Source organism: Carcharhinus amblyrhynchos, chromosome 21 (assembly GCF_965287045.1).
Source record: "Carcharhinus amblyrhynchos chromosome 21, sCarAmb.v2.hapA, whole genome shotgun sequence".
NCBI classification, from domain to species: Eukaryota; Metazoa; Chordata; class Chondrichthyes; order Carcharhiniformes; family Carcharhinidae; genus Carcharhinus; species Carcharhinus amblyrhynchos.
Genome location: NC_137344.1, coordinates 1,338,016 through 1,364,291, shown reverse-complemented (window position 1 = coordinate 1,364,291; position 26,276 = coordinate 1,338,016). Strand labels below are relative to the sequence as shown.

At 44.8% G+C, this 26,276-nt stretch overlaps 1 protein-coding gene across 2 annotated transcripts in view; it reads left to right on the top strand.

The window, feature by feature from the left end:
* LOC145356516 (ras-associating and dilute domain-containing protein-like) overlaps positions 1 to 26,276 on the top strand; it is a 185,432-nt gene that overhangs the window by 78,657 nt on the left and 80,499 nt on the right. Inside the window, exon 2 of one of the 2 annotated variants that reach the window (XM_080209251.1) lies at positions 8,317 to 8,501. In XM_080209251.1, the coding sequence (XP_080065377.1) occupies positions 8,374 to 8,501 (128 nt within the window). In that variant the 5' untranslated portion in view covers positions 8,317 to 8,373. Of the gene's footprint in view, positions 1 to 8,316; positions 8,502 to 23,956; positions 24,094 to 26,276 lie in introns of those variants that run through there. The other variant, XM_080209252.1, reaches the window with a different exon arrangement.

Sequence of the window (26,276 nt, the reverse complement as noted above, 5' to 3'; positions counted from 1 at the left end):
GGCAGCCTCCACCACTTCAACGGGCAGAGAATTCCAGAGATTCACCACCCTTTGAGTGAAGAAGTTCCTCCTCAACTCCGTTCTAAACCGCCTCCCCTTTATCTTGAGGCTGTGCCCCCTAGTCCTACTGTCTTTTTTGAGCGGGAAGAGTCTCTCCACCTCTATCCTATCCATCCCATTCATCATCTTATACGTCTCAATGAGATCTCCCCTCATTCTTCTAAACTCTAACGAGTACAAGCCCAGTTTATTCAGCCTCTCCTCATAGCTCAATCCCCTCAACTCCGGTATCAGCCTAGTAAACCTCCTCTGCACTCCCTCCAGGGCCAAAATATCCTTGCACAGGTGCGGCGCCCAAAACTGCACACAGTACTCCAGCTGCGGCCTCACCAATGCCCTATACAGCTGCAGCAAGACCTCCCTACTTTTATATTCAATCCCCCTCGCTATGAAGGCCAGCATCCCATTTGCCTTCCTGACCACCTGCTGCACCTGCAAGCTGGGTTTTTGCGACTCATGCACAAGGACCCCGAGGTCCCTCTGCACCGTCGCCTGCTGCAGTTTTTCGCCACGTAAGTAATAGTCCTTCCTACCATTCTTCCTACCAAAGTGGACCACCTCACACTTGCCAACATTAAATTCCATTTGCCATTTCCTGGCCCATTCGCCCAGCCTATCTAGATCCTTCTGCAGACTCTCCACACCCTCCGCACAATTTGCCTTTCCCCCAATCTTGGTGTCATCAGCAAATTTCGACACCCTGCACTCGGTTCCCTCCTCCAGATCATCTATATAAATGGTAAATAGCTGAGGCCCCAGCACCGACCCCTGGGGCACCCCACTAGTCACCAACCGCCAATCCGAATAGCACCCATTGACCCCCACTCTCTGCCTCCTATTTGACAACCAATCCTCTATCCACGCTAACACCCTACCCCCAACTCCATGTCCCCTGACCTTCTGCAATAACCTCTTGTGAGGTACCTTGTCAATTAAACCTTGTCTAAATTAAACTCCATCTGCCATTCATCAGCCCACTGGCCTAATTGATCAAGTTTCCATTGCAATCCTAGATAACTTTCTTCACTGTCCACTCTGCCACCAATCTTAGTGTCATCTGCAAACTTACTAACCATGTCTCCTAAATTCTCATCCAAATCAGTAATATAAATGACAAATAACAGTGGGCCCAGCACTGATCCCTGAGGCACACCGCTGGTCACAGGCTTCCAGTTTGAAAAATAAACCTCTACAACTATCCTCAGTCTTCTATCATTAAGCCAATTTTGGATTCATTTAGCTACTCATCCTAGATCCCGTCAGATTCATGCAACAACCTGCAACGCGACTGCACTGCCCTCACCTACCTTTTTGCTTACCCCTTCAAAAAACTTGTACACCTCAATTAGATCTCCTCTCAACCTTCTAAACTCCAGGGAGTGTAGGCCTTAACTGCCCAATCTCTCTTCATAAGACAAACCCCTTATCCCTGAAATCAATTCAGTGAAGCACCTCTAAACCAACTCCAGTGCGACTACATCCCTCCTCAAGGAAGGAGAACAAAACTGCGTACAATATTCTAAGTGCAGCCTCACTAATGCTTTGTACAGGAGCAGCAACACTTCACTGCTTTTATAATCTATTTCTTTAGCGATAAATGCCAAGATTCCATTTGCCTTCCTTATTACCTGCTGTACCAACATACTGGTTTTCTGCAATTCACACACAAGAACACCCAGATCCCTCTGCACCAAAGCACTCCGACGTTTCTCTCCATTTCGATAATTTGCCTTTGTATTTTTCCTACCAAAATGGATAACTTCACACTCATCCTAGTTAAATTCAATCTGCCAAACTTTGCCCTATTCACTTAACCTATTCATATCCATTTGAAAATTTCTTATTTCATTATAGCAACTTACTATCCCGCCTATTTTAGTGTCACCTGCAACTTTGGCCAAGGTACCTACTATCCCTCTGCCAAGCCATTAATGTAGATTGTAAATAGTTGGCATCTGAGGGCTGAACCCTGTGGCAGCCTCACTAGTTACATCTTGCCAACCCAAAAAAGACCCATTTACCCCCACTCTCTGCTTTCTGTTGGTTAGTCAATCCTCTATCCAACCTAATAAACCACCCCTTATCCCATGTGAACCAACCTTGTATGTTCAACTTTTGTGTGGCACCTTAAGAACTGCTAAGACTGTTCTGACAAAGGGTCTTACAGACTCAAAACATTGTTTCTATTATCTTTCCCCAAATACTGTCAGACCTGCTGAGATTTTCCAGCACTTTCTGTTTTTGTTTTACATTCCAGTCTCTGATGGAGTGAAGCAGTGCTACTTATAAGTTTAAAGTTAATTTATTACTGTCACAAGTAGGCTTACATTAACACTGCAATGAAGTTACTGTGAAAATCCCCTAGTCACTACACTGAGGCGCTTGTTCAGGTACATTGTGGGAGAACTTAGCACGGCCAGTGCATCTAACCAGCGTGTCTTTTGGACTGTGGGAGGAAATTGGAGCACCCGGAGGAAACCCACACAGACAATGCGCAAACTCCACACAGTTACCCAAGCCAGGAATTGAACCTGGCTCCCTGATGCTGTGAGGCAGCAGTGCTAACCACTGTCCCACCGTGCCGCCCAGAGGGATTGGTGGGGGTGGAGATAGTGTGAGGTTGATGGGGTGGGCTGGTGCGGGGAGAGGGATGTAGGTTGGCTGGTGGGTCAGGGATGGTATGGATGGGATGTGGGGGGGGTTGGTGTGGCTTGGGGAAGTAGGATTGGTGGGTGAGAGGAGTTTGGGGAAGTGGGGGTGGGGTTGGGGAGACCACTCACTTCCCTTTGTTGCTGAGTTTCTGCCAAGCTGCAGCATTGCTAATCCTCATATCCTCTCAACTTATCCCATTGTTAGATGCTGCGCCTCTGCTGGAACAGTGCACAGAAATATTGTGGCTGGAACTGGCACACACTTCATTGCTGCTGGAGGCCTATCATGACCCGCTGTCCATGCCCAATGATGCTTTGCTGTGAGCTATGGATTTTGTTTGTGGTCTGGCCATAGTGTATTTCCATTGATAGACAGTACACTAATGGGGTGGTCAGTTTAAATCCCAGCATAGCAGGATCCTGGGTTTAATCTGTTATTCTGTTGGTTGCCACCTTGCCCTGATAGAGTGGCTTGTGTCAGCCAATTGTCCTTTGAGCTTTTGCTGCTGGTAGAACCACCAGTGACGGCAAGGCCAGGGGGAAATGACAGACAATGTACTGTCCAAGCAGAACAGACGAAGGAAGACTCTGTGTCTCATGGACTGTAAAAGTTGCAGCTTTAAAAATATACAGAGCAATTGTCATTACCACCCTCCTGTACTGCAGTAAAACCTGGACTGTGTGTCAGCAAAACATGAGACCACTGAGAAACCCCATCAGCATTGCCTCTGTATATCCTCCGGACTCAATGGTGGAGAACCATCGAATAACCACAAATGTCCTTCTTGAAGCCAGCCCCATAAGATTTCAGGCAAAACTTCTGCAGGATCAACGATGATGGTCCTGTCCCAGTTTAATCTGTGATTCTGTTCTGGGTTTAATCTGTGATTCTGTTTTAGGTTTAATCTGTGATTCTGTTCTGGGTTTAATTTGTGACTCTGTTCTGGGATAAATCTGTGATTCTGTCCTGGGTTTAATCTGTGATTCTGTCCTGGGTTTAATCTGTGATTCTATTCTGGGTTTAATCTGTGATTCTGTTCTGGGTTTAATCTGTGACTCTGTCCTGGGTTTAATCTGTGATTCTGTTCTGGGTTCAATCTGTGACTCTGTTCTGGGTTTAATCTGTGATTCCGTCCTGGGTTTAATCTGTGACTCTGTTCTGGGTTTAATCTGTGACTCTGTTCTGGGTTTAATCTGTGATTCTGTTCTGGGTTTAATCTGTGATTCTGTTCTGGGTTTAATCTGTGACTCTGTTCTGGGTTTAATCTGTGATTCTGTCCTGGGTTTAGTCTGTGATTCTGTTCTGGGTTTAATCTGTGACTCTGTTCTGGGTTTAATCTGTGATTCTGTTCTGGGTTTAATCTGTGATTCTGTCCTGGGATTAATCTGTGATTCTGTCCTGGGTTTAATCTGTGACTCTGTTCTGGGTTTAATCTGTGACTCTGTTCTGGGTTTAATCTGTGACTCTGTTCTGGGTTTAATCTGTGACTCTGTTCTGGGTTTAATCTGTGACTCTGTTCTGGGTTTAATCTGTGACTCCGTTCTGGGTTTAATCTGTGACTCCGTTCTGGGTTTAATCTGTGACTCCGTTCTGGGTTTAATCTGTGACTCCGTTCTGGGTTTAATCTGTGACTCTGTTCTGGGTTTAATCTGTGACTCTGTTCTGGGTTTAATCTGTGACTCTGTCCTGGGTTTAATCTGTGATTCTGTCCTGGGTTTAATCTGTGATTCTGTTCTGGGTTTAATCTTTGATTCTGTCCTGGGTTTCATCTGTGATTCTGTCCTGGGTTTAATCTGTGATTCTGTCCTGGGTTTAATCTGTGACTCTGTTCTGGGATTAATCTGTGATTCTGTTCTGGGTTTAACCTGTGATTCTGTTCTGGGTTTAATCTGTGACTCCGTTCTGGGTTTAATCTGTGATTCTGTTCTGGGTTTAATCTGTGACTCTGTTCTGGGTTTAATCTGTGACTCTGTTCTGGGTTTAATCTGTGATTCTGTCCTGGGTTTAATCTGTGATTCTGTTCTGGGTTTAATCTGTGACACTGTTCTGGGTTTAATCTGTGAACTGTCCTGGGTTTAATCTGTGACTCTGTCCTGGGTTTAATCTGTGACTCTGTTCTGGGTTTAATCTGTGATTCTGTTCTGGGTTTAATCTGTGATTCTGTCCTGGGTTTAATCTGTGACTCTGTCCTGGGTTTAATCTGTGACTCTGTCCTGGGTTTAATCTGTGATTCTGTCCTGGGTTTAATCTGTGATTCTGTTCTGGGTTTAATCTGTGATTCTGTTCTGGCTTTAATCTGTGACTCTGTTCTGGGTTTAATCTGTGATTCTGTTCTGGGTTTAATCTGTGATTCTGTCCTGGGTTTAATCTGTGACGCTGTTCTGGGTTTAATCTGTGATTCTGTTCTGGGTTTAATCTGTGACTCTGTTCTGGGTTTAATCTGTGATTCTGTCCTGGGTTTAATCTGTGATTCTGTTCTGGGTTTAATCTGTGATTCTGTTCTGGGTTTAATCTGTGATTCTGTCCTGGGTTTAATCTGTGATTCTGTTCTGGGTTTAATCTGTGACTCTGTTCTGGGTTTAATCTGTGACTCTGTTCTGGGTTTAATCTGTGATTCTGTTCTGGGTTTAATCTGTGATTCCGTCCTGGGTTTAATCTGTGACTCTGTTCTGGGTTTAATCTGTGATTCTGTCCTGGGTTTAATCTGTGATTCTGTTCTGGGTTTAATCTGTGACTCCGTTCTGGGTTTAATCTGTGATTCTGTCCTGGGTTTAATCTGTGATTCTGTTCTGGGTTTAATCTGTGATTCTGTTCTGGGTTTAATCTGTGACTCTGTTCTGGGTTTAATCTGTGATTCTGTCCTGGGTTTAATTTGTGACTCTGTCCTGGGTTTAATCTGTGATTCTGTCCTGGGTTTAATCTGAGACTCTGTTCTGGGTTTAATCTGTGATTCTGTTCTGGGTTTAATCTGTGATTCTGTCCTGGGTTTAATCTGTGATTCTGTCCTGGGTTTAATCTGTGATTCTGTTCTGGGTTTAATCTGTGATTCTGTTCTGGGTTTAATCTGTGATTCTGTTCTGGGTTTAATCTGTGATTCTGTTCTGGGTTTAATCTGTGACTCTGTTCTGGTTTTAATCTGTGATTCTGTCCTGGGTTTAATCTGTGACTCTGTTCTGGGTTTAATCTGTGACTCTGTTCTGGGTTTAATCTGTGATTCTGTTCTGGGTTTAATCTGTGATTCTGTCCTGGGTTTAATCTGTGATTCTGTTCTGGGTTTAATCTGTGATTCTGTTCTGGGTTTAATCTGTGATTCTGTCCTGGGTTTAATCCGTGATTCTGTCCTGGGTTTAATCTGTGATTCTGTTCTGGGTTTAATCTGTGACTCTGTTCTGGGTTTAATCTGTGATTCTGTTCTGGGTTTAATCTGTGACTCTGTTCTGGGTTTAATCTGTGATTCTGTCCTGGGTTTAATCTGTGATTCTGTTCTGGGTTTAATCTGTGACTCTGTTCTGGGTTTAATCTGTGATTCTGTCCTGGGTTTAATCTGTGATTCTGTCCTGGGTTTAATCTGTGACTCTGTTCTGGGTTTAATCTGTGACTATGTTCTGGGTTTAATCTGTGATTCTGTCCTGGGTTTAATCTGTGATTCTGTTCTGGGTTTAATCTGTGACTATGTTCTGGGTTTAATCTGTGATTCTGTTCTGGGTTTAATCTGTGATTCTGTCCTGGGTTTAATCTGTGATTCTGTTCTGGGTTTAATCTGTGATTCTGTTCTGGGTTTAATCTGTGATTCTGTCCTGGGTTTAATCTGTGATTCTGTTCTGGGTTTAATCTGTGATTCTGTTCTGTGTTTAATCTGTGACTCTGTTCTGGTTTTAATCTGTGATTCTGTCCTGGGTTTAATCTGTGACTCTGTTCTGGGTTTAATCTGTGATTCTGTTCTGGGTTTAATCTGTGACTCTGTTCTGGGTTTAATCTGTGATTCTGTTCTGGGTTTAATCTGTGATTCTGTCCTGGGTTTAATCTGTGATTCTGTTCTGGGTTTAATCTGTGATTCTGTTCTGGGTTTAATCTGTGATTCTGTCCTGGGTTTAATCTGTGATTCTGTTCTGGGTTTAATCTGTGATTCTGTCCTGGGTTTAATCTGTGACTCTGTTCTGGGTTTAATCTGTGACTCTGTTCTGGGTTTAATCTGTGACTCTGTTCTGGGTTTAATCTGTGATTCTGTCCTGGGTTTAATCTGTGATTCTGTTCTGGGTTTAATCTGTGACTCTGTTCTGGGTTTAATCTGTGATTCTGTCCTGGGTTTAATCTGTGATTCTGTCCTGGGTTTAATCTGTGATTCTGTCCTGGGTTTAATCTGTGACTCTGCTCTGGGTTTAATCTGTGACTCTGTTCTGGGTTTAATCTGTGATTCTGTCCTGGGTTTAATCTGTGACTCTGTTCTGGGTTTAATCTGTGATTCTGTTCTGGGTTTAATCTGTGATTCTGTTCTGGGTTTAATCTGTGACTCTGTTCTGGGTTTAATCTGTGACTCTGTTCTGGGTTTAATCTGTGATTCTGTCCTGGGTTTAATCTGTGACTCTGTTCTGGGTTTAATCTGTGATTCTGTTCTGGGTTTAATCTGTGACTCTGTTCTGGGTTTAATCTGTGATTCTGTTCTGGGTTTAATCTGTGATTCTGTCCTGGGTTTAATCTGTGATTCTGTTCTGGGTTTAATCTGTGATTCCGTTCTGGGTTTAATCTGTGATTCTGTCCTGGGTTTAATCTGTGACTCTGTTCTGGGTTTAATCTGTGACGCTGTTCTGGGTTTAATCTGTGACGCTGTTCTGGGTTTAATCTGTGACGCTGTTCTGGGTTTAATCTGTGATTCTGTTCTGGGTTTAATCTGTGATTCTGTTCTGGGTTTAATCTGTGATTCTGTTCTGGGTTTAATCTGTGACTCTGTTCTGGGTTTAATCTGTGACGCTGTTCTGGGTTTAATCTGTGATTCTGTTCTGGGTTTAATCTGTGATTCTGTTCTGGGTTTAATCTGTGATTCTGTCCTGGGTTTAATCTGTGATACTGTTCTGGGTTTAATCTGTGATTCTGTTCTGGGTTTAATCTGTGACTCTGTTCTGGGTTTAATCTGTGACGCTGTTCTGGGTTTAATCTGTGATTCTGTTCTGGGTTTAATCTGTGACTCTGTTCTGGGTTTAATCTGTGATACTGTTCTGGGTTTAATCTGTGATTCTGTCCTGGGTTTAATCGGTCCTGGGTTTGTGATTGTCTCTGCAGTGTGGACACACATTCCTTTCCAGTGCCAGCATAGCGGCCACATGGTGTCTCTATTCTCCATCCCCGCTCACAGACTCAATTTAACGGAAAAGTTGGGAAAGTATTGGCTCATTGAGCCAAAAGGAAAAACGAACTCATTCTGGGCGCCGTGAAGTGTCGTTCGGTGGGAAGATTATTAACTCTCCCAGGAAAACAGGCGGAATAACTGGATCAGAGCTGTTCCTTGTTTCAAAAAGAGTTTGTGCTGAGTTATAGTGGGAGCTGGCTGAGGGAGAGGGACTGTTACACCCACACATTGGCATTGAAACTCCCCCGTACTTGTTGCAGGTCCAGGAATGAGAGTGGTTCAGCTGGACTGGAGAGAGGGATAAGCAAGGCTGGACCATGTTGTCTGCAGAGCGAGGCAGCAACCTCTCCCGACAAAGCCTCAATTTCCCAGTGGGGTTACTGATCAGTTCACCCAAAAGAAGACTGGCGAGGCTCGGCAGGAAACACAGCAACGGATCCCTGCTGTAAGTATGAGGACTGATTACAGCCAGAGAGAGAGGAAAACTGGGACAGAAAGAGGGGGAGAGAGAGAATCTTGGAACAATGAGAAAAAGGTTCGTGTGGGGAGAGAAGTAAGGTGAGAGAGAGAAAGAAACGGTTTGTTTTTTAGTGTCACAAGTAGGCTACATTAACACTGCAATGAAGTTACTGTGAAAATCTAGTCGCCATACTCCGGTGCCTTTTCGGGTACACTGAGGGAGAATTTAGCATGGCCAATGCTCCTTAACCCTTTCAGACTGTGGGAGGAAACCTGAGTACTCGGAGGAAACCCACACAGACGCTGGAAGAATGTGCAGACTCCGCACAGACAATGACTCTGGAGGTCCCTGTCCCTGGAGCTGCGAGACAGCAGTGCTAACCACTGTGCCACAGTGCTGCCCGGGGCGGGGGGGGGAGAAGGGAGAGTGAAATAGTGAGAGTGAGAAATAGTGAGTGAGAAACTATGGGAGGGACATGAGTGTGAGGATATACAAGAGAGCAGGAAAGGGGGAATGATAGCATTTGAATGAAATGTATATAGACAGCATTAAATAACTTGGGAAAGGAGTCAGAAAGGACAAGATATGTTCCTTTATAAATGTAAATCTTTTAATGATTGACCAATCATCTGGGATGAAAGCAAAATCCAGTGGATGCTGGAGATCTGAAATAAAAACAGAAAATCTCAGCAGGTCTGAAAGCATCTGTGGAGAGAGAAATTGAATTATTTTGAGTCTGATGTGACTTTTCTTTGGGATGGTTTAAGTGCATGGATTTGTATTGTAGTAGTGGCACAGTGGTTAGCACTGCTGGCTCACAGCACCAGGGACCTGGTGATTTTGGCCTTGGGTGACCCCTCCCATATCTGTGTGGGTTTCCTCTGGGCGCTTTGGTTTCCTCCCACGCTCCAGAGATGGGCAGGTTAGACTGATTGGCCATGCTAAATTGTTTCTTAGTGTCAGGGTAAATATGTGGGTTATGGGAATAGGGCCTGGGTGGGATTGTTATCAGTGCATGCGCAATGGACTGAATGGCCTTCTGTGCTGTAGGGATTCTATGATTAATATATTCTGTTTTGTCCTGTGTGGGAGAGAGAGAGAGAGAGAGACTGGGAATGTGTGTGTGAGGAAATGTTGGGTTTGCAGTGGGAGAGATCAGGCACACATCTCGAGTGGATTGGTGACTGACTAGAAGTGGATCATTAATTGCCAGCAGCTTCCCAAGAGAACCACAGAGGGCCCAGATTGTTGTGGACAAGTCCTGGGTCAGAGGACGGAGATTTACTGGAGTTTGTAGATTTTGCTTCCCAGGTACTGAGTCTTGTTCCTGAAAAGGCTTTGATTTTCATTCCGGATTAGACTGAATTAGAACCAGTGATTTAATTATCCCAACAACTCTTCTCCTTATTGTGACACTCTAGGGAATTCTGTGAGACTGTGCGGCATAAAGGCAGTGACTGCTGTGTGTGTCAGCACGCTGGCACTGTGATATCAGCTGGTACACTCTGACTACAGCACTGCAGCTAATAATTAGTCAGCAAACTGGCTCCACAGATATCCCCCTCTCACTCATGCAGGGATCTGAGGAGAGCGAAAACACTGGAGAGGCAAAAGGCCATTGAAGTAACTTAATTGTTGTCATTAGGAGTTACATTAGGAGAGTTTGTAGGATGTAGCAGATTTGTACATGTTTCATATCTATTTCTTATTTGTTCATAGGATGTGGGCTTTGCTGACTAGGCCAGCATTTATTGCCCACCTCTATTTCCCCTTGAGAAATTGGTGGTGAATCTGCTTCTTGAATTGATGCAGTCACTATGTGTAGGTACATTCACAGTGCTGTTAGGGTGGGAATTCCAGGATTTTGACCCCCCAACAGTGAAGGAACAGCGATATTTTTCCAAGTTGGGATGGTGCGTGGCTTGGAGGGTAGACCTCAGGAATAGGAGCAGTGCAATCACACTTTTGGAGTTGTACTACAGACCTCCCATCAGCCAGCGTGAAGTGGAAGAACTAATATGTCAGCAGATTATGATGTGGAGATGTCAGCGTTGGACTGGGGTAGGCTCAGTAAGAAGTCTTACATCACCAGGTTAAAGTCCAATGGGTTTATTTGGTAGCACAAGCTTTCAGAGTGCTGCTCCTTCATCTGGTGAGTGGGAGTTGGATTCACAAACAGGGCATTTATAAACAAAAGCTCAAGTGCAAGAGCATTCAGCCTCTGATCTTCAGGTAAGCCTTCTCCAAGGTGGCCTTCAAGACACACGACAACGCAGAATCACTGAGCAGATACTGATAGCCAAGTTCTGCACACGTGAGGACGGCCTCAACCGGATCTTGGGTTCATGTCACTCTATCTAAGTGAGTGGTCTGTTTGAGTTATATGGAGAGGCTGGATAGACTCGGACTTTTTTCTCTGGAGCATTTAAGGCTGAAGGGTGATGTTATAGAGGTCTATAAAATAATGAGGGACACAGATCAGCTAGATAGCAATATCTTTTCCCAAAGGTAGGGGAGTCTAAAACTAGAGGGTTTAAGGTGAGAGGGGAGAGATACTAAAGGGTCCAGAATGGCAATTTTTTTCACACAGAAGGTGGTGAGTGTCTGGGACAAGCTGCCAGAGGCAGTAGTAGAGGCAGGTACAATTTTGTCTTTTAAAAAGTATTTAGACAGTTACATAGGAAGATGGGGATCGAGGGATATGGACTAAATGCAGGCAATTGGGATTGGCTTAGGTGTCTAAAAAAAAGGGTGGCCTGGACAAGTTGGGCTGCAGGGCCTGTTTCCGTGCCACAAACCACTATGGCAGATGGAGTACAATATTGGTCAATGTGAGATCATCCATTTTGGTCGGAATAACAGCAAAATGGGTTATTATTTAAATAGTAAAAAATTGCAGCATGCTGCTGTGCAGAGGGACCTGGGTGTCCTTGTGTAAGAATTACAAGGAGTTGGTTTGCAGGTGCAGCGGGTAATTAAGAAGGCAAATGGAATTTTGTCCTTCATTGCTGGAGGGATGGAGTTTAAAAACAGCGAGGTTATGTTGTAGCTGTATAAGGTGCTGGTGAGGCCACACCTGGAGTACTGTGTACAGTTTTGGTCTCCTTACTTGAGAAAGGATATACTGGCACTGGAGGGGGTGCAGAGGAGATTCACTAGGTTGATTCTGGAGTTGAGAGGGTTGGCTTATGAGGACAGACTGAGTAGACTGGGGCTATACTCATCGGAATTCAGAAGAATGAGGGGAAATCTTATAGAAACATATAAGATTATGAAGAGAATCGATAAGATAGAAGCAGGGAAGTTGTTTCCACTGGCGGGTGAAACTAGAACTAGGGGGCATGGCCTCAAAATAAGGGGGAGCAGATTTAGGACTGAGTTGAGGAGGAACTTCTTCACACAAAGGGTTGTGAATCTGCGGAATTCCCTGCCCAGTGATGCAGTTGAGGCTCCCTCATTGAATGTTTTTAAGTTAAGGATAGATACATTTTTGAACAGAAAAGGAATTAAGGGTTATGGTGAGCGGGCGGGTAAGTGGAGCTGAGTCCACGAAAAGATCAGCCGTGATCTTATTGAATGGTGGAGCAGGCTCGAGGGACCATTGGCCTACTCCTGCTCTTAGTTCTTATGTTCTTATCTGTAACCCCCACAACTTGCTTGGGCTTGCAAAATCTCATTAACTGTCCTGGCTGGAGACAATTCACACTTCTTTAACCTGTGCTCAACCCTCTCTCCACTCACATTGTCTGCATCTGTAAATACTTGATTACCTGTTAAGTCTCGCATTCCAACCATTATCTTGTAATTGTGTTTGTGTCAATATATACGATAGATATGTAGATACGATCGTGACTTTTAAGGGGCATCTTGACAAACACATGAATAGGATGGGAATAGAGGGATATAGTGCCCGGAGGGTAGGAGGTTTTAGTTAAGTTGGGCAGCATGGTTGGTGCAGACGGAAGGGCCTGTTCCTGTGCTGTAATTTTCTTTGTTCTTTCTTCTTTATATGCCCTGTTTGTGAACCCAACTCCCACTGACCTGATGAAGGAGCAGTGCTCCGAAAGCTCATGCTACCAAATAAACCTGTAGCAGATTATGGGAAGACGTAAAAACAAAAGGGTTGTTGTGATAGGCAATTTTAACTTTCCCAACATAGATCGGGATTCCTTTAGTGCCGAGGGCTTGGGCGGGGCACAGTTTGTTTAGTGTGTCCAAGAAGCAGTATGTAGATAGTCCAACTCAGGGAAGGACTATCTGTGACCTGGTTCTGGGAAACGAGCTCAGACAGGTGATTGATGTCTCAGTGGGGACCATTTTGGGAACAGCGATCACAATTCTTTAAGTTTCAAGATACTTGTAGAAAAGGATAGAAGTCCCAGAGTGAAAACACTAAACTGGGGGAAGGCTAACTATGACAGTATTAGGCAGGAGCTTGGGAATGTAGACTGGGGATGCCTGTTTGAGGTAAATCCACATCTGATACTTGGGAGTCTTTTAAAAGTCAGTTGTTAACAATTCAGGACAAGTATGTCCCTGTAAAAATGGAGGATAAAGATGGCAAGATTCAGGAACCCTGGATGACAAGAGAGATGGTGAGCTTAGTGAAAAAGAAGGAAGCATAGATAAATTTCAGGAAATTGAAAACGGATAAGGCTTTTGAGGAATACAATTTATCTGGAAAGAGCTTAAACTGGGATTTAGGAGAGCAGAAAGGGAGTACGAAATGTCCTTGGCAAGTAAGATTAAGGAGAATGCCAAGGCTTTTTATGCATATGTAAGGAAGAAGAGCGTAGCTAAGGAAAGGGTAGATCCACTCAAGGATATTGGAAGAAATTTGTGTGTGGAGCCAGATGAGGGGATGAGGCCCTCAATGAGTACTTTATATCAGATTCACAAAGGAGAAGGATAGGTGGGTGGTGAGTGTAGAAAGGAGGATGTTGACATTCTAGGACATGTTGAGAGAAAAAGGGAGGAGGTATCGGAGGTTTTGAAAAACATTATGGTGAACAAGCCCCCAGGGCCAGAGAGGGTCTATCCCAGAATACTGAGAGAGGCGAGAGAAGAAATTGCTGAGGCCTTGGCCAAAATCTTTGATTTGATTTGAGCTATAAGGAGAGGCTGAAAAGACTGGGACTTTTTTTTCTGGAGCGTAGGAGATTGAGGGGTGATCTTATAGAGGTCTATAAAATAATGAGGGGCACAGATCAGCTAGATAGTCAATATCTTTTCCCCAAAGGTAAGGGAGTCTAAAACTAGAGGGCATAGGTTTAAGGTGAGAGGGGAGAGATACGAAAGTGTCCAAAGGGGCAATTTTTTCACACAGAGGGTGGTGACTGTCTGGAGCAAGCTGCCAGAGGCAGTAGTAAAGGCGGATACAATTTTATCTTTTAAAAAGCTTTTATCTTTTAAAAACCAACTTCTTCACTCGAAGGGTGGTGAATCTCTGGAATTCTCTGCCCGTTGAAGTGGTGGAGGCTACCTCGCTAAATATATTTAAGTCACGGGTAGATAGGTTTCTGATAGACAAGGGAATTAAGGGTTATGGGGAGAAAGTGGGAAAGTGGAACTGATCCACTTCAGATCAGCCATGATCTTATTGAATGGCGGGGCAGGCTCGAAGGGCTAGATGGCCTACTCCTGCTCCTATTTCTTATGTTCTTATGTTCTTATTATAGATGGTTACATGGGTACAATGGGTATAGAGGGATATGGGCCAAATGTGGGCAATTGGGGTTAGCTTAGGCGTTTTAAAAAAATAAGGGCGGCGTGGACACGTTGGGCCAAAGGGCCTGCTTCCATGCTGTAAACCTCTGTGACTCTATGATTCTATTTGATTTAATTTGATTTGATTTATTATTGTCACATGTATTAACATACAGTGAAAAATATTGTTTCTTGTGCATTACACGGACAAAGCATACTGTTCATAGAGAAGGAAAGAGAGAGAACAGAATGTAGTGTTACAGTCATAGCGAGGGTGTAGAGAAAGATCAACTCAATGTGAGGTAAGTCCATTCAAAAGTCTGACAGCAGCAGGGAAGAAGCTGTTCTTGAGTTGGTTGGTACATGACCTCAGACTTTTGTTTCTTTTTCCCGATGGAAGCAGGTGGAAGAGAGAATGTCTGGCGTGTGTGGAGTCCTTAATTATACCGGCTGCTTTTCTGAGGCAGTGGGAAGTGTAGACAGAGTCAATGGATGGGAGGCTGGTTTGTGTGATGGATTGGGCTACATTCACTCCCTTTTATAGTTCCTTGCGATCTTGGGCAGAGCAGGAGCCCATACCAAGCTGTGATACAACCAGAAAGAATGCTTTCTATGGTGTGTCTGTAAAAGTTGGTGAGAATCATAGCTGACATACCAAATTTCCTTAGAGAAACTAGAGGTGTTGGTGGGCTTTCTTAACTATAGTGTAGGCATGGGGGGACCAGGACAGGTTGTCGGTGATCTGGACACCCAAAACTTGAAGCTCTCGACACTTTCTACGTCATCCCACAGAGGAGGTACCAGAGGATTAGAGAGTAGCTAACATTTGTTCCTCTGTTTAAAAAGGACAATCCAGGAAATTATAGGCCTGTGAGCACAGTATCCAGTGGTGGGGAAATTATTGAGAAGATTCTTAAGGACGAATGGACTCATATCTAGAGGAGAATAGGCTTATTAGCGATAGGCAGCATGGTTTTGTGAAGGGGAAGTCGTGTCTCACAAACTTGATTGAGTTCTTTGAGGAAGTGACAAAAGAATTGATCAGGGCAGGGCAGTGGGTGTTGTGTACATGGACTTTAATAAAGCCTTCGAAAAGGTTCCTCATGGCAGGCTGATACAGAAGATGAAGTCATATGGGACCCGAGGTGAGCTGGTAAGATGGATACAAAATTGGTTTGGGCATAGAAAGCAGAGAGTAGCAGTGGAAGGATACTTTCCTAACTGGAGGTCTGTGACAAGCGGTGTTCTACACGGATCAGTGCTGGGCCTCTGTTGTTTGTAATATATATAAATGATTTAGATTAAGATGTAGATAGTCTGATTAGTAAATTTATAGATGATATAAAAATTGGGGGAGTAGAGGATAGTGAGGAGGATTGTCATTAGCATGCAGCAGGAGACCTAGGCCGAAAAGTGGCAGATAGAATTTAACCTCGACAAATGTGAGGTGATTTGGAAGTTCTACTGCAGAAAGAAGATATATAGTAGGTGGTAGAGCCCTTGGAAATATTAGCATACAGAGGGGTCCAGGTATGCAGATCCTGAAGGTGGCAACTCAGGTGGTCAAGAAGGCATATGGCATGCTGGCCTTCATCGGCTGGGGCGCTGAGTATAGGAATTGGAAAATCATTGCAGCGGTATAATATTCTGGTTAGGCTGCATTTGGAGTATTGTGTACAATTCTGGTCGCCACACTACCAGAAGGATGTTGATGCTTTAGAAAGGGTGCAGAAGAGATTTCCCAGGATGTTGCCTGGTTTGGAGGCTATGGACTATGAAGAAAGGTTGAACAAACTTGGATTGTTTTCACTGGAGTGTCGGAGGATGAGGGGGGACCTGATAGAGGTTTACAAGATTATGACAGGCTTGGATAGAGTGGATAGTCAGAGTCTTTTTCCCAGGGTCAAAGGGTCAATTATTCAGGAGCATAGGTTGAGAGTGAGAGGGGGAAAGTTTAAAAGAGATGTGAGGGGCAGGTTTTTCACACAGAGGATGGTGAATACCTGGAACGTGCTGCCGGGGGAGGTGGTGGAAGCAGATTCTATACCAAGATTCAAGAGGCATCTGGATAGATACATGAATAGGCAGGGAATAAAGGGATATGGACCATATAAAGGCAAGAAAATATTAGATTGGAGAGGCCTCTGTGTAGGCACAGACTTGATGGGCCAGAGAGCTTGTTCCTTTGTTGTAATGTTCTTTGTTCTCTGTAAATAGTATACACTACTGCCACTGTGGGTCAGTGGTGGAGGGGACGAATGTTTAAGGTACTGTAATGCTGGGGTGCTGATCAATGTGTGGGCTGCTTTGCTATGGATGGTGTTGAGCTTCTTGAGCTGCACTCATCCAGGCAAGTGGGGAGTATTCCATCATACTCCTACTTGAACCTTGTAGATAGCGGACTGGCTTTGGGGAATCAGGTGGTGAGTTACTTGCCACAGGATTCCTTGTCTTTGACCTGCTCTTTTGTTCAGTGAATGGTAACTGCCAGGATTTTGATGATAGGTGATTCAATTATGGCAGTGCTGTGGAATATCATGGGAAGATGTTTAGACTGTTTTTTGTAGGAGATTGTTGTTGCCTTGGACTTGAGTGGTGCAAATAGTTCCTCTTTTCTTAAATCCAGCTCTTTAATCCAGGTTTGGACAAAGGCTGTTATGAGACCAGCAGTTGAGTTGGCTCTGGCCGAACACAAACAGAACATTGGTGAGCAGCTTGTTGCAGTGTTCTTGTAGTACTGTCGATTACACCTTCTGTCACTTTGCTGATGATAAAGAGTACATGGATGGGCGATACTTGATCAGATCGGATTTGTCCTTTTTGTGGATAGGGTATACCTGGGCTATCTTCCTTCGCAGTATCCAGTACCTTCAGCTGTTCCTTTATACTACGTAAGGTGAATTGAATTGGCTGATGATTGGCATTTGTGTTGCTGGGGACTTTGGGAAGAGACTAAGATGGATCTTCCATTCAGAACTTCTGACTGTGGATATTTATAAATGATCCTTGTCTTTGGCTCTGATGCCCTGGATTCCCGCATCACTGAGGTTGGGAAGATTTTGGAGCCACGCCCATTAGATGCTTAATTTTCCGCCATCTTTCACAACTGTGTGTGGCAGAACTGCAGCACTTTGATCTGCTCTGTTGAAGCACATTGCTCAGTTTAGCATATCCTGTAGTGCTGTGTCGCCATTTCACCAGGCTGGCACCTCATTTTAGATTTGCCCAGTGCTACTCCTGGCATGCCTTCTTGCACCCCTCATTGAACCAATGTTGGTTCTCTGGTTTAATGGTAATGACAGACTGAGAACTGTACCTGGTCATGAGATTACAGATTATGGTTGAATATCTGAAAAGATTAGGAGCAAAGTAAAAAAAAACAGGAAGACATAAGAACATAAGAACATAAGAAACAGGAGCAGGAGAAGGCCATCTAGCCCTTCGAGCCTGCCCTGCCATTCAATAAGATCATGGCTGATCTGTCGTGGCTCAGTTCCACATTCCCGCCCTCTCCCCATAACCCTTAATCCCCTCTCGTATCAAAAACCCATCAACCCGCATCTTAAAAATATTTAGCGAGGCAGAGTCCACCACTTCAACGGGCAGAGAATTCCAGGGATTCACCACCCTTTGAGTGAGGAAGTTCTTCCTCAACTCCGTTCTAAACCGCCCCCCCTTTATCTTGAGGCTGTGCCCCCTAGTCCTACTGTCCTTTCTGAGCGGGAAGAGTCTCTCCACCTCTATCCTATCCATCCCATTCATCATCTTATACGTCTCAATGAGATCTCCCCTCATTCTTCTAAACTCTAACGAGTACAAGCCTCGTTTATTAAGCCTCTCCTCATAGCTCAACCCCCTCAACTCCGGTATCAGCCTAGTAAACTTCCTCTGCACTCCCTCCAAGGCCAAAATATCCTTGTGTAAGTGCGGCGACCAAAACTGCACAGTACTCCAGCTGCGGCCTCACCAATGCCCTATACAGCTGCAGCAAGACCTCCCTACTTTTATATTCAATCCCCCTCGCTATGAAGGCCAGCATCCCATTTGCCTTCCTGACCACCTGCTGCACCTGCAGGCTGGGTTTTTGCGACTCATGCACAAGGACCCCGAGGTCCCTCTGCACCGTCGCCTGCTGCAGTTTTTCTCCACGTAAGTAATAATCCTTCCTACCATTATTCCTACCAAAGTGGACCACCTCGCACTTGCCAACATTAAATTCCATTTGCCAGTTCCTGGCCCATTCGCCCAGCCTATCTAGATCCTTCTGCAAGACAAGAGGAACCGTGAAAGTAAATTATCGAGGAACGTAAAATACTAAAACATTTTATTGTCATTTAATTAAAAAAGGAAAGCTGCGATGTGAATCGGAATATTTAAAGGATAGATAGTAATATCACAGGTAACTACGGCAGAAATATTAAATTATTATTTTGCTTCAGTATTTACCAGAGAGATAGAACACAAAGAAATAACCTTGAATGATGAGATGGACAATGAGACAAGGGCATTTAGAAGCATAGCAACTAGAAGCAGGAGGAGGCCATTGGAGCCTGATCCACCATTCACTTTGATCATGGCTGATCATCAAATTCAATAAACCGATACCCCCTTCTCCCCATAGCCCTTGATCCTTTTAAGCCCAAGAGCTATGTCTAATTTCTTCTTGAAATCAGACAACATTTGGGATAGCTTGATCTTGGGTTCGGAAATAGCTCGGCACAACATCGAGGGCCGAAGGGCCTGTACTGTGCTGTACTGTTCCACGTTCTATGTTTTGGCCTCAACTACTTTCTGTGGTAGTGAATTCCACACATTCACCACTCTCTGGGTGAAGAAATTTCTCCACACCTTAATTTTAAAAGATTTCCCCCTTATCCTCAAACCGTGACCCCTAGTTCTGGACTCCCTCATCATCGGGAACATTCTTTCTGAATCTACCAGTGACAATGAAGGAATAGCAATATAATTTCAAGTCAGGCTGATATATCCCTTGGAGGAGAACATGCAGGTGGTGGTGTTCCTATGCATTCTATTGCCCTTGTCCTTCTTAAGATATAAATGCTGGAAGGAACCTATATTTGGAAGGTGCTGATGAAGGAACATTGGTAAAATGCAGCAGTGCATCTTGTACACCCACATTGCTGTTAGGGAGAGAGTTTTAGGGTTATGACCCAGTGACAATGAAGGAATAGCAATGTAGTTTCAAGTCACAATCCTGACTTGTGTCTTGAGATGGTGGCCAGGCTTTGCAGAGTCAGGAGATGAGTTATTCCCCACAGAATGTGCGATTTCTGACATGCTGTTGTTGCCATTGTATTTATAAGGCTGGTCCAGTTCGGTTCAGTAACGCCTGTAATGTTGATAGTGGGGGATTCAGTGATGGTGATGCCAAGGGGAGATGGTTGGTTTCTCTCTTGTTGGAGATGGTCATTGCCTGGCATCTGTGTGACCGAATGTTGTCCAGACTTTGCTGTATATGGCCGTGGACTGCTTCAGTATCTAAAGGAGTGTGAATGGTGCTGAACATTGTGATATTATCAGTGTACTTCTGACCTTACGATGGCGGGAATATCATTGATAAATACAATCGGGCCTGGAACACTATCTTGAGAAACTCCTGCAGTAATGTCCTGAAACTGAGATGATTTCATCTCCAACAGCTAGAACCACCATTCTTTGTGATGAGTATGACTTCAACCAGTGAAAAGCTTCCTCCTGATTCCCATTGACTTTGATGTTGCACATGGTCTAATGCTGTCTTAATGTCACTGTCACCTCATCTCTTGAATTCAGCTCCTCTGCCCATTTTTGAACCAAGGCTGAAATAAGGTCAGGAGCTGAATTGCTCTGATAGAACCCAAACTGAGCATCAGTGAGCAGGTACCATTTGACAGTCAATGATAAGAACATAAGAACATAAGAAATAGGAGCAGGAGTAGGCCATCTAGCCCTTCGAGCTTGCCCCGCCATTCAATAAGATCATGGCTGATCTGTTGCTGCTCAGTTCCACTTTCCCGCTTTCTCTCCATAACCCTTAATCCCCTCTCTTATCAAAAACCCATCAACCCGCATCTTAAAAATATTTAGTGAGGTAGCCTCCACCACTTCAACGGGCAGAGAATTCCAGAGATTCACCACCCTTTGAGTGAAGAAGTTCCTCCTCAACTCCGTTCTAAACCGACCCCCTTTTATCTTGAGGCTGTGCCCCTAGTCCTACTGTCTTTTTTGAGCGGGAAGAGTCTCTCCACCTCTATCCTATCCATCCCATTCATCATCTTATACGTCTCAATGAGATCTCCCCTCATTCTTCTAAACTCTGACGAGTACAAGCCCAGTTTATTCAGCCTCTCCTCATAGCTCAATCCCCTCAACTCCGGTATCAGCCTAGTAAACCTCCTCTGCACTCCCTCCAAGGCCAATGATCCCTTCGTCATTTTGCTGATGATTGAAGGTAGATAGTAGCTGGGGTGAATTTATTGAAGATTTTGTGGACAGGACATACCTGAGCAATTTTCCACATTACAGCTTGGTTAGGCGTGTGGCAAGTTCTGAAGCTAAGTCTTCAGTGCTATTGCTGGAATATCGTCAGGGTCCCAGCCTTTATATTATCTAATGTCATTTCTTGATAGCACATGGAGTGAATCAAAATGGCCAAAAATGGATATCTGAGGCAAGGGACCTCAGGAAGAAGCTGAGATAGATCATCCACTTGCTACTTTTGCTGAAGATTGTTGCAAATGCTCCAGCATTATCTTTTGCATTGAGAATGGGAATATTAATGATGTCTCCTTCTCCAGTGAGTTGTTTTATTGTTCACTACCATCTACAACTGGTTGTGGCAGGACTGCAGATCTGATCTGCTAGCTGTGGAATCATTTAGCTCTGTCTGTTACTTGCTGCTTATGCCATTTGGCACGGAAGTAGGCCTGTGTTGTAGCTTCACTAGGTTGACATCTCGGTTTCAGATAGCTCCTCGCGTGTCCTCCTGTGTTCTTCTTTGAAGCAGGTTTGGTGGGAATAGTAAAATGGAGGACATGCTAGGCTAAAAGATTACAGATTGTGGATGTATATAACTCTACAATTGATGGCCCACAGCACCTCATGAATGCTCATTTTGAGCTGCCCAATCTATTCTAAATCTATCCCATTAGCATGGTGGGCAGTACCCTGGGTGTGGAGGCAGGAAGTTATCTCCACAATGACTGCGTGGTTATATCATGGATAGATGCATCTGCCATCTGTAGATTGTTGGAGATGAGCTCAAGTCAGTCTTAAACCTGTGTTTCCAAAGCATTAGACTGTGTCTCTGGGTTGCTCACCCAGGACATTACCACAATGCTACCATCCTTTCTCTTTCCTACAATCTACCTTTTTTTTGTTCTTGGGATGTAAGTATCAGAGGAAAGCCAGCATTTATTTCTCATCCCAAATTTGCTCTTGAGAAGCTGCCACCCTCGAACCATAAACGTTAGGGGATATTGTCAAATAGGAGGCAGAGAGTGGGGGTCAATGGGTGCTATTCGGATTGGCGGATGGTGACTAGTGGAGTGCCCCAGGGGTCGGTGCTGGGGCCTCAGCTATTTACCATTTATATAGATGATCTGGAGGAGGGAACCGAGTGCAGGGTGTCGAAATTTGCTGATGACACCAAGAGTGGGGGAACGGCAAATTGTGCGGAGGGTGTGGAGAGTCTGCAGAAGGATCTAGATAGGCTGGGCGAATGGGCCAGGAAATGGCAAATGGAATTTAATGTTGGCAAGTGTGAGGTGGTCCACTTTGGTAGGAAGAATGGTAGGAAGGACTATTACTTACGTGGCGAAAAACTGCAGCAGGCGACGGTGCAGAGGGACCTCGGGGTCCTTGTGCATGAGTCGCAAAAACCCAGCTTGCAGGTGCAGCAGGTGGTCAGGAAGGCGAATGGGATGCTGGCCTTCATAGCGAGGGGGATTGAATATAAAAGTAGGGAGGTCTTGCTGCAGCTGTATAGGGCATTGGTGAGGCCGCAGCTGGAGTACTGTGTGCAGTTTTGGGCGCCGCACTTACACAAGGATATTTTGGCCTTGGAGGGAGTGCAGAGGAGGTTTACTAGGCTGATACCGGAGTTGAGGGGGTTGAGCTATGAGGAGAGGCTGAATAAACTAGGCTTGTACTTGTTAGAGTTTAGAAGAATGAGGGGAGATCTCATTGAGACGTATAAGATGATGAATGGGATGGATAGGATAGAGGTGGAGAGACTCTTCCCGCTCAGAAAGGACAGTAGGACTAGGGGGCACAGCCTCAAGGTAAAGGGGGGTCGGTTTAGAACGGAGTTGAGGAGGAACTTCTTCACTCAAAGGGTGGTGAATCTCTGGAATTCTCTGCCCGTTGAAGTGGTGGAGGCTGCCTCGCTAAATATTTTTAAGTTGCGGTTTGATGGGTTTTTGATAAGCGAGGGGATTAAGGGTTATGGGGAGAGGGCGGGAATGTGGAACTGAGCCACGACAGATCAGCCATGATCTTATTGAATGGCGGGGCAGGCTCGAAGGGCTGGATGCCCTACTCCTGCTCCTATTTCTTATGTTCTTATAAGTACCCATGGTGCTTCTCTCTCTGATGGTTTAATACAACTGAGTGACTTGCTCAGTCATTTCAGAGGCACATAGGCCAGATGAGGTAAGGATGGCAGATTTCCTTCCAGAAAGGGCATTATAACAGTCTGCTAATTGTTATTATCATTACTAATGAGACAAACATTTTTCATTCCAAGTTTATGAATCAATTGAATATAAACTTCTGCAGCTGCCTTGCTGGAATTTTAACTTATGTCTCTGGAGAATTAGTCCAGGATTATTAGTTATTACTCTGCTGTCTGAAGGTGCTGAATCTCACTGAGAACAAACCTCCTCCCCACTTGGAAGGTGCTGAAATGACAGTATAGGCAGGTTATTCAACTATGAGAGGCACACTGAGCAACTCGTCTGCCCTGGAGCATTGGTCACTGGACAAGGGATGAGGACTGGGAATAAAAAACAGAATACTGGAAAACCTCAGCAGGTTTGGCAGCATCTGTGGAGAGAGAAACATTTTGATCTGATATGACTCTTCTTTGGAGTTAGGGAGAGGGAGAAATGTGATGGATTTGATACTGTATGAGAGAGAGGGTGGAGCTGGTGCAGCAATATAGAAGGTCAGTGAAAGCTGGAAGCTCTGGAGAGATTGAACAAAGACAAGATGGACACAAGACAAAGGGAGTGTTAATAATTGTGTTAAAGACTCGAAATGCTGGCAGTGCGTGTAGCCCCCTCTCCTCCCCCCTCCCCCCCTTCCCCTCCCCACTTTCCCTCTCCCCCTTCCCTCTCAGTCCCATACTTTTACCTTTCTCAGTGGAGTATAAAGTGAGAGTGAAGGTTATAGCTGGGACCTTCCTGCACTATGTGACTCAGTTTTGCAGCAGGCAGTGCATTTACTCTCTGAGCTACAATAGGGCTCATAGATGCACAGGGACCTGACTGGGGAGGAAGCAGAATGTGTGCTTGGAGCTCAGTCCCTAAGGGGACATGAGGCAATATCTGAAAGTTAAAGCTTCCGTCTGCTATGCCATGCCTCCTGGCCTTGTGTCCTGTTATTTGCTAATGTTTAACTTCTGGCATAACAAGCTCAGGTGAATGTTTGTGTTGTGGTTTGTCCTGTTACGTCATTCAAACGAGACATTTTACAGCATATTAGGGCTGTGCCCAGGAAGCTGCTAAACAATGATCAGCCATTCGCACCCTCTCCATTAACACTCACCTGCTGCATGACTCCCCCCCTCACTCACTGGCAGCACACGGCGGGCCAGCAGAGACATGTTTGAACTGGTCACTCACAAAACCAAAGTACACCTGGCATCTTGGTAAGAATCGAACTCCTTTACTTGTACTTGTCACTCAGTAATCACAAATTATTAACAATCAGATTAGATCTAGTTGGATAGTGAAAAGACCAGAATGAAGTGGGTACTGTGGCTAAAGAATGAGAAAGTTGTATCTTGAAATGGTATTGATTTTTATTTCTTGTGGACTTTCTTCTGTTTGAAAGTTTATTCATTCGTGTCTGAAGTAGGCTTACATTAGCACTACGATGAAGTTAATGTGAAAATCTCCGAGTCGCCACACTTCAGCTTCTGTTTGGGTACACTGAAGGAGAGTTTATCATGGCCAGTGCACCTAACCAGCACGCCTTTCCGACTGTGGGAAGAAACCAGAGCACCCAGAGAAAACCCACACAGACATGGGGAGAATGTGCAAACTCTATATAGTGACCCAAGCCGGGAATTGAACCTGGGTCCCTGGCACTGTGAGGCAGCAGTGCTAACCACTGTGTCACTGTGTCTCCTGTTAGCTCTTATTTCCCATTTGAAGATTCACATATTCTTTCATTTTTTTTCACTTCCCTCTGCCGACTCAATTCTTTACTTCCTCCATCGCTCCTTGTCTCTATCTTTCTCTCCGCCTCTCTATCTTCCTCTCTGTCTCTTTAACTTTCTCTCTGTCTCAATCTTTCTCTCTGTTTCCCCAACTTTCTCTCTCTTTATTTTTCTCTCTCTATAAATGTCTTTCTGTCTCTCTCTCTCTAACTCTCTCTATCTTTCTGTCTCTAGTGTTCTGTCTGTCTCTATAACTTTCTCTCTCTATCTTTCTGTCTTGTGGTGGTGGTGGAGGGATGGGATTGGAAGAGTGACTGAGTGAGGGAAGGAGGGGATGGAAAGATTGGGTTGGAGGGAGTGGTTATGTGATTGAGAGAGGTTTCAGAAGGACCTAACAGTTGGAGGAAGGGGCTGGGTGAGAGAAATGAGAGGGTGAATGTAAGAGATGGGAGGAAATTCTGAGCTCAGGAGTGAGGAGGGGGGTGAGATGGGAGAGAGGCCTGGGCAGACAGGGGTGATTGTAACGGTGAGGTGAGGAAGGTGGGGGTAGGGTAGCCCGGGCTGGGGAGCAGTCTGGTTTCTCCTAGGAATGGAGAAATAAAGCAAAACTTGCTGATCTTCAAAAAAAAACTTGCTGATCTTCCAGTTGAAAGAACTGTCCTCGACCGAGTGTTGCAGACTGGCACATTCCAAGGTCCAGGACTACGTGCTGAGGGACGGGCTGAAGCTTGGGGCAGCTGCCGCAAAGGCACAATGGGGAAAGGCCACACTGTAAGGCCTTTTAACGGAGGCAGACCGAGGGCCCAGGAACTGCAGAATACCCTCGACCTGCGGAGCTGTGTGCCAATCTGAGCAATAACAGCACACAGTAAAACCTGAGGCATGTATGTAGTTTTAAGTTTTGAAATGTAATGACTGTAATTTTGTTAAGGACTGTAAAAATGTTTTTTTCTGCGCTGTTTGCAATTTTTAGACACGTAGGTTTGCAGTGGTTTATTTGAGATTTTTTATGAATAAAGTATATTTTTGAAATAAAAAAAATGTTCTGTCCTGAACCTGTTCTGGTCCCAACTCCTCCCCCTGCTGCTGCTGTTCGGTTGATCAGGCCAGGGAGCTGTGATAGTTTATGTCACACGAACCTGCAGTTAAAATGGCAGTAAGCTCCCCAGGATCCCATCAGGACCTGGTCTACATATTGAGAGAGGCCAATCCCTCCTGACAGGTATCCTTCTCACCTACTCAGAGCAACAAGTTTTGAGAGAATCTGAGAGAAAGCAGCTGGATTACAGCAGGTAAATCTCAGGCAATATTTTGAATGCCTGGCCACCTATTTTCCACCATGGAATCTGGATTCAAATTGAGCCATTTACCTGTCTCTTCGCACTTCTGTCTCTGTTTCATGCTGAACTTCTCCCACTTTCTCTCTCTCTGTCCCATAGAATCATAGAATCCCTTCAATGCAGAAGGAGGCCATTCAGCCCATCGATGTGCACCAACCGCAATCCCACCGAGGTCCTATTCCCATAACCCTCATATTTATCTTGCTAATCCCCCTGACAGCAGGGTCAATTTAACGTGACCAATCAACCTAACCACACATCTTTGGACTGTGGGAGAAAACCAGAGCACCCGGAGGAAACCCACGCAGACACAGGGAGAATGTGCAGACT